Genomic DNA, 14,276 nt, shown 5'->3' on the forward strand with positions numbered 1-14,276 from the left:
GTACTAGACAGTCTTGCAATTGTAGGGCCATTCGCTCATGCAAACTACGGAAGTTCTTCAACCAGTACCCATGCACATGGTCCAGACCCGGGGCTTTCCAATTTGGCACCTTCTTTATCTGTCTCCTAACCTTGTCCACGTCAATCTGGAACCCTTCTTGCTGTTGTACCCCTCTCAATTCATCTTTCACATCTGTTAGCCATTCCGCTTGTCGGTTGTGTTTTACTGGTTTGTCCCAAATACCACCCCAGAAAGTTTTTGCCTCTGTTGGTCTCGGGCTCGCTTGCGTGCTGTCAGCCTTCCCATCCAATTCCTTAAACAACTGACGCTGATTGGTGTTAAATAATCTATTCTGGTGAAATTGCCTAACCCTGTCGTCATACCTCTTCACTTTTGCAGCCTTAGCCTTAACCCTTTGCTTAATCTCCTCTATTACAACACTCACACCCTTACGTTTGACATTGTACTTTGTCATAATTGTATTCCTAAAGTCTGAACTATTCAATAAACCCTTATTCATTTGTTCTATTCTACTGAGATCTCTTCGCAAATCTTTAATTTGACCCTCCAGGCGACGTTTCCACCATGGTGTACTGTTCCCTTGTTGAGACACCTCTACCCCTAACTTTTCCCCTACTACAACTGCCCCTGCAAAAATAAGACGGTTAGTTTCCGATAAATTATCCGTACTTACCGACCCAAGGACTTTACTTACCACGGCTGACATTTCTGTCAGCCTTTTCCTTGGGACCCGGCGCAAAGCTGGAATACTCCACCCGTTTGACCCCTTCGCCGCTTCCATCACCTCTTGAAGCCTATGCTTAATCTGCACTTCCTCCTCCGTGAACTCTACGCCCTCCTCATCGTCGATGCCATCATCATCCTGACCATTTCGCAACCCTGGCTGGTTCACCTCATCTTCACTCTGTGAGCTAGCAGCAGCCGCCTCCTCCGGATCCGGTATTTGGTGGTTAACAATATCTGTTCCATCACTTTCAGCTTGTACTATCCTCCTCATCTCCTCAATTTCCACATTGGTTAACCACTGGTTCCGTTTGATAGTACTTATCTGGTCTGCAAGACGCTGCTCACTAATCTCAAACATTCCTTTATCTTGCCATAGGCTTATCATTCTCCTTCTGTATCCTCTCTTGTCCGGTTCACTCTTAATGTAACAGTCCATCGCAATTTTGTTATCGTTCTTACTCCATTTTCTCCTGGTTCCACCACGAATCCCGTTGTGAGCAGTTTGGATACGATCTGGTAGCACCTGCTCAGGCATACCAACCAGATCGGGTGAATGACTTCCTCTCTAGGAGTTTGTCACTCTTTCACCGTTGAATTGATGCTCCATAGCACTCATAATTAACATCACAAAATTGTGAGAAAGTTTATAGTTTCAGGGAGAATTATTATTATTATTATTATTATTATTATTATTATTATTATTATTATTATTATTATTATTATTATTATTGTTATTGTTATTGTTATTGTTATTGTTATTGTTATTGTTATTGTTATTGTTATTGTTATTGTTATTGTTATTGTTATTGTTATTGTTATTGTTATTGTTATTGTTATTGTTATTGTTATTGTTATTGTTATTGTTATTGTTATTGTTATTGTTATTGTTATTGTTATTGTTATTGTTATTGTTATTGTTATTGTTATTGTTATTGTTATTGTTATTGTTATTGTTATTGTTATTGTTATTGTTATTGTTATTGTTATTGTTATTGTTATTGTTATTGTTATTGTTATTGTTATTGTTATTGTTATTGTTATTGTTATTGTTATTGTTATTGTTATTGTTATTGTTATTGTTATTGTTATTGTTATTATTATTATTATTATTATTATTACCATCCTACACATTGATTGTTTTCTCAACAGAGCCCAGTCCACCAGGCCCCATGTTTGCCAGTCCGTACACCACCCGCATCAGACTGGTATGGACGGCACCCGCTGGCAATTACGATGGGTTCAAGCTTTCCTATGAGCAGGACGGTGGGTTGGCGGAAGAGATTCTCCCAAGCACCAGACTGAACTTTGAGGTAGAGTTCCTGTATCCGGGCACACCGTACACCTTTGAGCTGGTAACGCTATCTGGTGTAGTGGAGAGCAACCCTATATCACAAACGTTTAGAACAGGTACAACAAAATTTGCAAAAAAATAAGCCAGTTCCGTGTTAGCTAGACTTGAATATTGTCTGGTTCAATATTTGTTGCGTGTCATGGCCGAGCGGTTAAGAACACCGGATTCAATCTCTGGTGTTTGATCAGCAGAGTGTGGGTTCGAGTCCCGGTCGTGACACTTGCTACGTAAAATTGGGGAGGTAGGTGCTTTCTGCTCTCTGGCCAGGCTTTGGACTGATGATACCCAAGCCTACATCTGTATGGACTGTAAAAGGGCCAACCCTGTTTCACCTTGAAGTAGCCTTCAGGCCTTCTGTGTATTGACTTGCATAAAAAAAATGTTTAAAATTAATGCAGTGTACCAGACGTCAAGCACGTCATTGCAATGACAAGCTTGATTACAAGTTACTACTTAAATTTGAATTCCTCAGATTATCGAGTTGGTTGCTATGTCACATGATTAGGGGCAAGCTTTTGTTTGCATAGTTGCGTAAGAGATGGTGAAAACCTGTACATAATTCTGAATGGATGTATAATGGCAATATGGTACTAAGGCTTGCTCATCTGGAGGTTGCTATGTAACAGCTTGCCCTGTAGCAAACTTTGGCTATTCGTTTTTGTCTTGCATTTATGGCTCCATATATACATGTAGCTGTCCAACCTTGGTTGGTACAAACTCAGGCTATGACACTGCGGGGTGTCGTGGCCGAGTGGATAAGAGCACCGAACTCAAGCTCTGATGCTTCTGTTCAGCAGAGTGTGGGTTCGAATCCCGGTCGTGACACTTGTGTCCCTGAGCAAGACACTTAACTATAATTGCTTCTCTCCACCCAGGAGTAAATGGGTACCCGTGAGGACAGAGATGGTTCTTGTGATTGATTTAGCCGAGTAGCGCATATTAATGTTGCACAGGCTGTATACTCCCCACCAGGGAGCTGAGATGGTTTAAGGAGTGGTTTAAGGCCCAGTGACCAGGGGTAATAATGTGAAGCGCTTTGGGACGCCCTTCGGGTGTGAAAAGCGCTATATAAAAATGGGTTATTATTATTATTATTATTGCGACAGAGTGAATTTGTTCGTTTTTTTGTGTGATAACATTTTATTTTCTCAATTCACAGCGAGTGTGGGAACCCTGGATATTGTGGTCCTCTCCCTCAGCACTGACTCCATCGAGGTTGTCTGGTCATCGGACCCTGAGGCTCTGTCATATTTATGGACTATTGAGACAGGTACGAAAACTAAACACGTTATAATTTTAATTTCGGCAACAAGAACATAATTTATCCCAAGTTGAGTTCTCTTTGCTTGAATGTTTCACCATACTACATTATAAGGCACCTAGTCCTATGTAGGGCCCAATTTCATGGCTCTGTTAACTGTCCAATTCTGCGCTTACGGTCACCATTCTCCACTTTCATGTCAAGCACCGAAATGTCTGCGCTATAGCTGTGTTAGCGTATTTTCGTGAAGTACACAGGCGCACAAGCCAAAATTTCCCAGCTTTATAGTGGTGTTTATGAGAAGTAAACCAGTCAGTTTAATAACGAGCACATGTTGCAGGATTGCAATAAAAGGATAGAGTTTAAAGGGTTTACAGTGGTGTATATTGGTGGAACGGCTTGCCTCTCACCCTTACATCACAACGTGACATTTCCTCGTTAAAATCTGATCTCAAAACATACCTCTTCGGTATAGCCCACGTACACAGGGAAGCTAATCGAATGCACCCATTATTATATATATTGGGTTGGGGGTGATCAAGGCAATTGTTTATAACATGTATACATATATATGTTTTTCCACAAGATTCCGGAGTCATGGCGACTGATACAACATCAGTAACCAACCAAATGTTTGATGGTTTAACACCTGGCAGGGAATACACAATAAATGTCAAGTCACTCTTCAACAGCGGTTCAAACATGAACAACATTGACAAAAATACTTTGGTCCAGAGAACTTGTAAGTAATGCTTCTTTGTTTTTTCTTTTCTGGTTTCAGTTCTTTAAAGATGCTATGTCAGATTTTTGGCCCCAAACATTAAAAAATAGATTTTTTTGAGTGAATGGTATTTCAATAAGTATCACCCGCTCTATCAAAAAAAAATTAACTTTTACTTTTAATGGTCAGGAACCATGACAATAATTTAAAACATTTCTTTTAAAAGACATAAGAACTGGTCACGTGATATATTGTCGGGATCCCGACAAAAACTAATATTGAGCACTTTATTTCACTGCTACTAATAATTGGCGGACTTTTTCAAACAATGGCTCAAATGAAAGCTTGTAACTTTCGCGACCCCCATCAAAATACCAATTGAATTTTAAATCAAAATTTTTGGGTCAAATCGGCCAAAAATCTGACATAGCATCTTTAATGATATTTGTTTTGCAGCATCTCTCCCAAAATAATTTTTTTCATGTCCATTTGTCCAAATGAGGTACAGTTGTGTTGTAACGGACTAAGGTTGGTATTTACATGGAGGCGTCCACATTGTACAGAAGGAGTTTTAGTAGAACTTTTAGAAATGTGTTGTTGATGATTTCATGACAATTTTCAGGGTGTTGTTTTTCTTTTTGGAGGGTGGGTGTAATGGGTGGTTTGTAAAACATTTAAAAAGACAATGATCTATGTTTGAGTTTAATAAAACAAATATTGTATAAGGTAATAGAAAAGGGGCAACGAGAAATGTAAAGCAATACTTTTTGCTTAAGCAGTTCTATGAAATTCGCCCCTGATGTCGATCATGTCAATTTCTCCACTCTGATTACAGTACCTCAGATCCCTCAGTTTGCAGCAGGCGGAACGGAGACAGGGCCACTGCACCTGATCGTCCACTGGATCTCTCCAGTTATCGGTGAATACTCGGGTTTCCGTATTAATTACGGAATCAGTGAAGCCGAACTGGTACCTGTAGAGTTGGGTGCAGATGAAGTTTCCTACAGAATTGAGGTAAGAGCTGAAAGAGGATACCTAGAGTCTAGGTTCAATTTTTCACAAATTTCCATTGCGCAAGCCCTAACTGTTGAATGAGGTGCATGCTGCAAACTTGATCGCTAGCTAGACCAGCATACACCTTATTCCATGCTTAAAGTGGCGTACCGAGTATTTGCGATAAGGTCTATGTAGGATAAGTAGGGAATAACAGTGCAAGCCCGATCTCCACTGCATGGTTGGTGGCTGGCCGCTGTTAACAGGGGCTAATTTCATAGAGCTGCTTAAGCAAAAAAGTTGCTTAAGCACGAAAATAGCTCGTTTATTTTACACATGTTACCGGCCAAAATGTCATGCCATATACAGTGCTTGTGACTAGTATTTAGCTGTTGTTTACTTAGCATAATAATTGAGTGGAGTCTTGGCCGGTAATATGATTTTACTAAGCAAGGTTTTTTTTGCTTAAGCAAAATTTTGTGCTTAAGCAGCTCTATGAAATTGGGCCCAGATCAAGCCGGAGGCACAGTCCGTTATTAAAAGTACCAGCCACCAACCCAGTCATTAGCTGGTGAGAGAGCTTTTTCCACTGCTGCCTCCCGCCTATGGAAGGGTCTTCCTGTCCCCATTAAAAGCGCTCAGACTGTTCTGTCTTTCAAAAACTGTCTCAAAGACACACCTGTTCTCCAATCTGTAGCTGGTTGTCACCGTCACTCTTGTCTTTCTTTTTCTCTATAAAAATAAGCACCCTTGCATCCTTCGGTAACTTGGCGCTATATAAATCAAAGCTAGTCGAAACGTTGAGACCAATTCAAGAACTCACACCGCGGTACTGCAGTTGTACGATCCTGTAAGCTAAAGCAGTAGTCTTGCCAATTTTCTTTACTGTACTTTTTGCGCGGGTAGTAGTTCAAAAGCAGGACAGTTCTTTTCAGAACTGAGAAGTCTCCCAATCAATCCGATAAATCTACTCCACGGTAGTAGAATAAAGAAAGACAGATCTTTATAAGAACAAACTCTACCTGGTAAGTAGATACACACATGGTGTAACCGCAAACCAAATATACATATAAATCCAGTTATTGCTATTATTATTGTTCCAACCAAATTATTTTGTTTAGAACCTGATCCCGTCCACGAGATACATCATCAAGCTGCAGACGATTACCGGTGCCCAGGATGGCAAGGAATACAGTGCTGAAATAGCAACAACGGCCACAACAGGTATGACCTCATCAACTGGTACTTTGTTTCTGTTTGGCTGGTTTCAGACCATGAAAGATTTAAGTGATTTTGTGAGCCTTGGATTCTTACGTACATTCCAGGCATGATATTTTTCTAAATTTAGTCCATTGAATTTTTTTGGGGGGCCCTTGGAACATTCAGAAATTTTTTATTTAATAAGGCCTGCATGGCCGATAACAAGTCCTTTAAAGCCTGCACCATGTGTACATGTTTGTCGCCCCTTGTGTACTCAATGCAATTTCCCTACTTTTTTGCATCAACCAAATATCATGCCTGACATTTTTGGGGGGGATCCTTGGGTACCAGTGTATAGGTAAGTCCTTATTTTGGAAAAAGGAATTACATGGAGTGAGCAGGTGAAAGTCACCAGAGGAAAAAGATTTTTTAAATTCTTGCCTCTTTCTTTATTGGAGCTGATTTTACGAAATGCTAGGATTAATCCTATCTCGAGTTAGGACGAGTAACCCGTCCTTTCTTAGAATGGGTTCAAGGCGTCCTAACATATTTTTGGGATGCCGAATTTAATGCGTTAGGATTAATCCTATCTTGAGTTAGGACGAGTAACCCGTCCTTTCTTAGAATGGGTTCAAGGCGTCCTAACATATTTTTGGGATGCAGAATTTAATGCGTTAGGATTAATCCTATCTCGAGTTAGGAAGAGTAACCCGTCCTTTCTTAGAATGGGTTCAAGGCGTCCTAACATATTTTTGGGATACAGAATTTAATCCGTTAGGATTAATCCTATCTCGAGTTAGGAAGAGTAACCCATCCTTACTTAGACTGGGTTCAATGCGTCCTAACATATATGGATACAGAATTTACATTGTCCTAAGTCCTAGGAATAAGCCATAGAGTTATATATAAGAACTAGAGCGCGCACTGGCCTATATACGCGCCCCGGTATGCGAGCAGGCGGCCATTTTCTAAGTTGACAAAACAGCTATCTCACAGCGTGTGTTTGTGCGGCCATTTCGTAAGTTGAACAAACAGCATCGCGTGAGCGTTCAATAAAAAAAAACCTCAAACGTGTATTTCATATTCAACGCGCGTGCAGAATGACGCGCTTGTAATCTTACGGTCCCGTGGCGTTTGTGCACGAAGCATCACTTGTGCGCCCTCTAGTTCTTATATATAACTCTATGGAATAATCCTAAGTTAGGAAGAGTTTTGTGTACTTGACGGCTGTACTGTTTGGACAAATTCTAATGTTTTGTTTAAAGGCACTGGACACCATTGGTAGTTTCTCACAAAAATTGTTAGCATAAAAACTTACTTGGTAACAAGCAATGGAGAGCTGTTGATAGTCTAAAACATTGTGAGAAACAGCTCCCTCTGAAATAACGTAGTTTTTAAGAAAGAAGTAATTTTTCACTAAAATATTTGAATTTGATTTCGAGACCTCAGAATTAGATTTTGAGGTTCCGTGTGACAAGGTTGTTGTTCGACAAACAATTAAAATGAGTTAAAAACTTCACTGGTTTGTTATTTTGTTATTTTTGCATATGTTGAGATACACCAAGTGAGAACACTTTGACAACTTTGTCTTTGACAACTACCAACGGTGTCCAGTGTCTTTAATGTATAATTTTTAACTTTTGATTTGTTTATCTTAACAGAACCAGTGCCAGGGAATGAGATTCTTGTCAGGGACTACACGACAACGACTATATCCATCCTGTGGGGTGCTGCTACCGGCAATGTCAGGTCCTACTTACTGTTCATTAGTCCCATCGATGGCACCGAGCCACCCAATGTAAGTACCTGTTGACCCAATTCACCTGACGTCATCTTTAAAAAAATCTTTAATGCGCCCTTTTTGGGGGGCAATGTCACTGTCTGTTATTCAGTGAAGTGCGCATTTTAGGCGACGCTGCGTTTACATGTAAACCTGTTACCCACCAGAGATGTGAGCATGTCACAGTCGACGGGTGTGACGTGCGTGCAAGGGGTCACTAGCCAGAATCACTATACCTCAAACATAAACATAATAGAGAGCTGAATTCTTACTAGTCAGTTCATTGTTAGCCATTTAAAAATAACAAATAATCAGCATTTATAAAGCGCATTATGAACCACAGATTCCTCAATGCGTCTAACAAAAAGAACAAAAAAGCTAAAAACCTGACCAATTAAAAAATATAGGCCTAATGCTATGTCAAATGTAAAATATCCTTCAGAAAAGATGTAAATTTCCTTCTTGGATGTGCAGACCATGTGGTTTAAACCGTCTGAAGGAGCCTCATCCACGGTTTCTTACTACTTGGATGAACAGTCTCTCTTTTAGTTTCCTAGTGCCCCAATGCCCTGTAAAATGCCCTGTAATAACAGAAATTGAGTAATTTTAGGGATGCGATTTTTTTAGGAGGTCTTGATCCCGGTTATTATAGCGTGGGTCGTTGGCGATTTCATCACACATATTTATTTCTCACTACGCAAATTTGCAGATTCTATTGTTTGCACTCAGTATGGTAATTGACGCAGATGAAAATTTAAATAAAATATATAAAACCTCATTAAATAACACACAAATACTCATTATTAAACACTCAAGAGGGGGAGACATAAGTAACCCATATCAATCAAATAAAACAACTTTAAATACAAAGAGAGATACAGCAATCTTCCGAGCAATAACTAAAAACTGAAAGGGTGAAACTTAAACATTGAACACTTAAAGGCAGTGGACACTATTGGTTATTACTCCAAATAATTATCAGCATAAAACCTCATTTGGTAATGAGTAATGGGGAGAGGATGAGGGTATAAAACATTGTGAGAAACGGCTCCTTCTGAAGTGACGTAGTTTGCGTGAAAGAAGTAATTTTCATTGAATTTGATTTCGAGACCTCAGATTTAGAACTTGAGGTCTCGAAATCAAGCATCTGAAAGCACACAACTTCGTGTGACAAGGGTGTTTTTTAGTTCATTATTATCTCGCGACTTCGATGACCGATTGAGCTTAAATTTTCACAGGTTTGTTATTTTATGCATATGCTGAGATAGTGAGAAGACTGTTCTTAAAAAATTACCAATAGTGTCCATTGTCTTTAAATCACAACAGCGAAATTACTTATATAATAAACTTACAATAGTTGCCGGGAGATCTCATTGTATACTTCACTAAGAAAAGTTAGTGAATGATGTACAACATCCGAGATAGAAAATAAGAAAGCAGTTCTGTTTATTGTAATTTCTTAAGGTTTAATCTTATTTTTCGATGTTGAATTTTGTTTACAGATGGATCTAAGTGATGCAATTGTAAGATGATTAAATATCTTAACTTAATGAGGATGGTGGTGGGGCTCTTGTTTGTCTGGGCTCAACGTGTTCACATTGCGCCATCATTTTTTATAGTGTGAGGGCGCTCTCAATTGTATTTTTATCACTTCCGGGGGTTAGCGCGATTCGTCCTGCACAGTTTAAATTGGCGTTCTGTCTCTTTTGTTGCACCATTGAATTTTAAGTTGCTTTAGTTGTAGATTATAACAGCTCCTTTAAAAGCATTGTACATGATAGATATGATGTCTGTGGTGGTAATGTGTTTGAGTCTTTAAAGCCATTATACACTTTTGGAACAGAACAAAATTAAAAAGTTCACAGATTTACAAATAACTTACAAGGTTTACAGAAGGTAATGGTGAAAGACTTTTTTTGCAATATTATTCCATGAAATGCTTTACTTTTTGAGAAAACATAAAAACAATTATCAATTGTTGATATCGAGAATTACGGATTTATTTTAAACACATGTCATGACACGGCGAAACGTGCGGAAACAAGGGGTGACCGATTGAGCCTAAATTTACACTGGTTTGTTATTTTATAAATAAGTTATGATACACTGAGTGTGGGCCTGTGGGCAACACTGTTAACCGAAAGTGTTTTGGGTATAAATGCATATAGTATACATTGGTACCCCCGGAAGTGATACATTATGTTTGAGAGCGCCCCCACCAAATTAAAGATACAGCGCATTCTCTGGAATAATCTTTGAGCACTGCACGGGGCCCATATGATGTGCATTTCGATTTCAAGAAATCATGCAAAGAAACTACTACTTGTCATTGCATTACCCTCATGTACAAATGTATATGCTTTTTTATTTGCTTCTGTGCATTGTTTGTGTGATTGCTGCCCTCGCCTGAAAAAGTTATATTATCTGGATGGTGCTTCAAATGATTTTTTCTTGTTTATATAATGTTTGGGTTATTTTTTAAATGTTGTCTTCCCACATTGTCTTTGCGATATTTGTTTGTATATCTACCATATCTTTTTTGTTTCCTGATTATCTCATTTATTTTTTGTTGCTTTTTGTGACAATCTTGGGTCGGGAATGGTCATGACAGTTTGTGCTTCTGATCGGGAAAAAAACATTTGGCTAAGAATGTGGAAAATCCCTGCTTCATTATTGTGAAGTTGAGAGCCTTGCTTAAATCGATTAAAGCAGTGCTTTTTAATTTTTGAAATTGCGTCAGGGATTTTTTTACTTTCCTGCTGGCAGATTGTTGCTGGGAAATGTGGCTACTGATACTGAGGAGTAACTGGGCTTTTTGTATGATTTCTATTTGTCAGGCGAATCACCATATTTGTAAATCATCTTCATTTACAACTATTAATGTTTTTCCTCCATGGTTTGTGCAACAACTTTGCTTTCATGTTGTTTGCTTCAAATGTGTAATAGCTTATCTGAGAAAGTGTTGGGCAGCAAGGATGCGCGGTGTATGTTGAATGCGACAGGGTTGTAGCTAAACTAATTTTAGTGGTTGGCAATAAATCCAATTATTTTTCTCAGTTGACTATTGTTATTAAATTTCTGTACATTTTTTTTAAAACTTAATTCAGCCTTCAGCTGCAATGTTTGAATGTTTTTAACAACCAAAAAATGATTAAAAGAAATAATAATGGGCGAGCGAAGCAATAACAATTTTTATGTTTAACTAGGGGGCCATTATTGCCCCTCGTTAAGTTTTGGTGCAAATTTGTTGGTACATGTACAACATTTATGGAATATTAAATGCCATGGGCACAAACACATGGGCAAATTTAGCAGACATTTAATGTCTCAAATTTGGGGGGAAACCTTTACTCCAAGCTACAAATAAGTGAGCTAAATTTCTGTAAATGCTTTGCTGTGTGTTTTGCTTCACATTTTATTTGTTAAACCATCTCGGCTCCCTTGTGAGTATACAGCCTGTGCTGCCGAATAATATGTAGCACACCAATTCAAGCTAAAGCAGTCACAAGAACCATCTCTGCCCTCACAAGCACCGATTTACCCCTTCATACATAGAAGCAGTTATAGCTAAAGGTGTTGCTAAGGGAAACAATAATAACAATAATAAAATCAACCTCATATATAGCGCACCTAGCTACCAAACAAGGTACTCAAGGCCCTGAGTAATGTATATACAAACTTTCAGAAAGATAGGTTGTTGCAGTGATGAATTCTAAGACCCAAGTGTTTAGCATCTATTAAGGGTTTACAAGGTGCTACGGTGCATTCAGCAGCCACAGCCAGGAACACCGGGGCGAACCCCTTCTCTTTTCAATAAGTGTCCTGGGTTCTTTTACATACGCTACACAACGAATGGGACCATTGGCTTTACGTCCCATCTGAAGAACGAAGCAATGGTTAAGAGTCTTGCTTAAGGACACAAGTGTCACGGCTCTGGATTCAAACCCACACTCTGCGGATCAGAAACACCAGAGTTTGAATTCGGTGCTCTGTTAACCGCTCGACCATGACACTTCCAAGTGTCTTGCTCAGAGACACAAGTGTCATGACTGGGAAACTTTCATGCTCCTTCTATTCACTCATACACATGAAGAAAAAAAAAACAATTTACTTCTATTGAATGACCAATACTACACAATGATATTCTGATAAACTTATTGTTAATGGTATACATGTAGCATGGGAGAGGGCCGGCAGTAGTAGGCTCTGTAGGAACAAACCAAATTAATTTTGGGGGTGTGTTTTTTTTGTAGGCGATTGCTTCGGAGCAGACTGAACACACATTCCTAGGTTTGACACCAGGGAACGAGTTTTTGATAGAACTGATGGCACAGTATGACACTGAATTAACTCCCCTCGCTACAACTCGCCAACGAACAGGTAATTCTAAATATTTATTTTGTGCAAAAGAATAATTTATGTTCTGGCGTTTCGACCCTAGCAGGTTTTTTCTGTAGCCTTCAAGAAGGACTCTGCTAGGGTCAAAACGTCAGGTCAAGAACTATTTTTCTGCATTTTTGGATGGTTAGCAGTTTGCAGTGCAGCTAATTCTATTTTTCCTAAGATAACACACAGGACCTACTGATTTGCATCCATCCTAAAAAAATTAACCACTATTACTCAAATTCTGCTGGTCAGAAACGCCAGGGCCCAATTTCATAGAGCAGACAATTTCGCTTAACATATTCCTGCTTAGCAGAAGTAAGCAGGGACCATTCCGAAATAGTACATGTGACATGGTATTTTGGCTGGAAACCTTATTCTGGTTAGAATAATTCAGTTGTGCTTTGCAAACTTTTGTGTTTAAGCAACTCTATGAAATTCGTCTCAGAGCTTGAGTCCAGTGCACTTGTCCAATCAGCCTAAGCCTGCCTTAATGTCATTCTATGTTAATTTTCTTTATTTTTGCAATTTTTACAGCCCCAGTGCCACCCAGGTTCCTCATGGCTCAAACAATTGGGACGCTAGATCTCACCATTATGTGGGCCGCCCCACCCTTTGGATACTTTGATGACTACATGCTGTCCTACCGTGAGCAGGGCTCCCTCAATCCAACCAGTCAGGTGCTGGATAAGACGGCCATCTCGCACAAGTTGCAAGGCCTGCTTCCAAATACACCGTACACACTGGAACTGGTAGCCCGTTCGGGCACTGGGGATTCTGCTTCGCAGAGTGAAGCCATCACGACGTCGGTAACCACAGGTAAAACTAACGAAAGAAACAAGTTTATACAAACGCATCATCAAACACCTCACCTCTGCCACACCTTTGTGCTAATAGATCTTTTTCATGAAATATGCTAAAACATTCCTGTACGCGTACAGACCGTATTCATTTGCAAACACCATAGAAATGTGCACTCAGATGCACAAGTACGTCTGTGTCACGCAGCCATTGCCGCATGCAAAACAGCGTGATGTTCCCTTATTTTGCGAACCAAAATGTTATTGAGAACGCACTATGTGCAACTAACATATTTCATGGGAAGGGTCTGTTCATATTCTATATTATATAACACCCAAGCAGATCCTTGCCATTTGATTGGAGGATTGTCCGTCATGTGATAGCAAATAAAAGTACCATTGCACGCTGAGTCACTCACCGTGCTGTTTCGTTCCATCCGAAAAGTACCATTGCACGCTGCCAGCGTGCAATGGTACTTTTCGGATGGAACGAAAAAGCTGGGTAAAAACATCACTGCGTGCGCGTGTCTTTGGTAACGCAGCAGGTGTTACTGCAAGAAGGCATAGTAAAATTACTAGCATTCGGCTTCTACAGTTTAAATTGTTTGTTTTGAAAGTTGTATCTTTCAATCAAAATGACAAAGATCTACTTGGATGTTATATACATGTAAAACAAATAATGAATGTTTTTCATTCGTGCAATGGTGCGAATATGTTCATTCGTTGAAAGCTGGAATGTTCCATTCAACTCGGCTCCGCCTCGTTGAATAGAACATTCCATCTTTCAACTCATGAACATATTCGCACCATTGCACTCATAAACATTCATTATGTGTATATTATTCACATAGCGAATCAAAAGTAAAAAGTCATTGATACTCATTTAGGAGATTTATTATGTCGTATCCAAACTGTTGGCATGAGTTGTTTCTGAGGGTTACTTAGGACATCCTATACTTTAGTACGGAGCAACTAAAGGAAAGGGACAGATACAAAAAAAATATTGGAAAAGGTTAAAAGAATACGGAAATTATTTTGTT

General features: G+C 39.3%; 1 protein-coding gene across 1 annotated transcript in view; it reads left to right on the forward strand.

Moving 5' to 3' along the window:
* The window catches only part of LOC117291422, a 156,123-nt gene that overhangs the window by 80,449 nt on the left and 61,398 nt on the right, over nucleotides 1–14,276 (forward strand). The window contains exons 60-67 of the mRNA XM_033773076.1: nucleotides 1,897–2,154; nucleotides 3,258–3,368; nucleotides 3,946–4,101; nucleotides 4,916–5,094; nucleotides 6,195–6,297; nucleotides 7,935–8,071; nucleotides 12,307–12,433; nucleotides 12,974–13,255. Of these exons, the coding sequence (XP_033628967.1) occupies nucleotides 1,897–2,154; nucleotides 3,258–3,368; nucleotides 3,946–4,101; nucleotides 4,916–5,094; nucleotides 6,195–6,297; nucleotides 7,935–8,071; nucleotides 12,307–12,433; nucleotides 12,974–13,255 (1,353 nt within the window). The remainder of the gene's footprint in view (nucleotides 1–1,896; nucleotides 2,155–3,257; nucleotides 3,369–3,945; nucleotides 4,102–4,915; nucleotides 5,095–6,194; nucleotides 6,298–7,934; nucleotides 8,072–12,306; nucleotides 12,434–12,973; nucleotides 13,256–14,276) is intronic.

Source organism: Asterias rubens, chromosome 6, assembly GCF_902459465.1.
Source record: "Asterias rubens chromosome 6, eAstRub1.3, whole genome shotgun sequence".
Taxonomy (NCBI): domain Eukaryota; kingdom Metazoa; phylum Echinodermata; class Asteroidea; order Forcipulatida; family Asteriidae; genus Asterias; species Asterias rubens.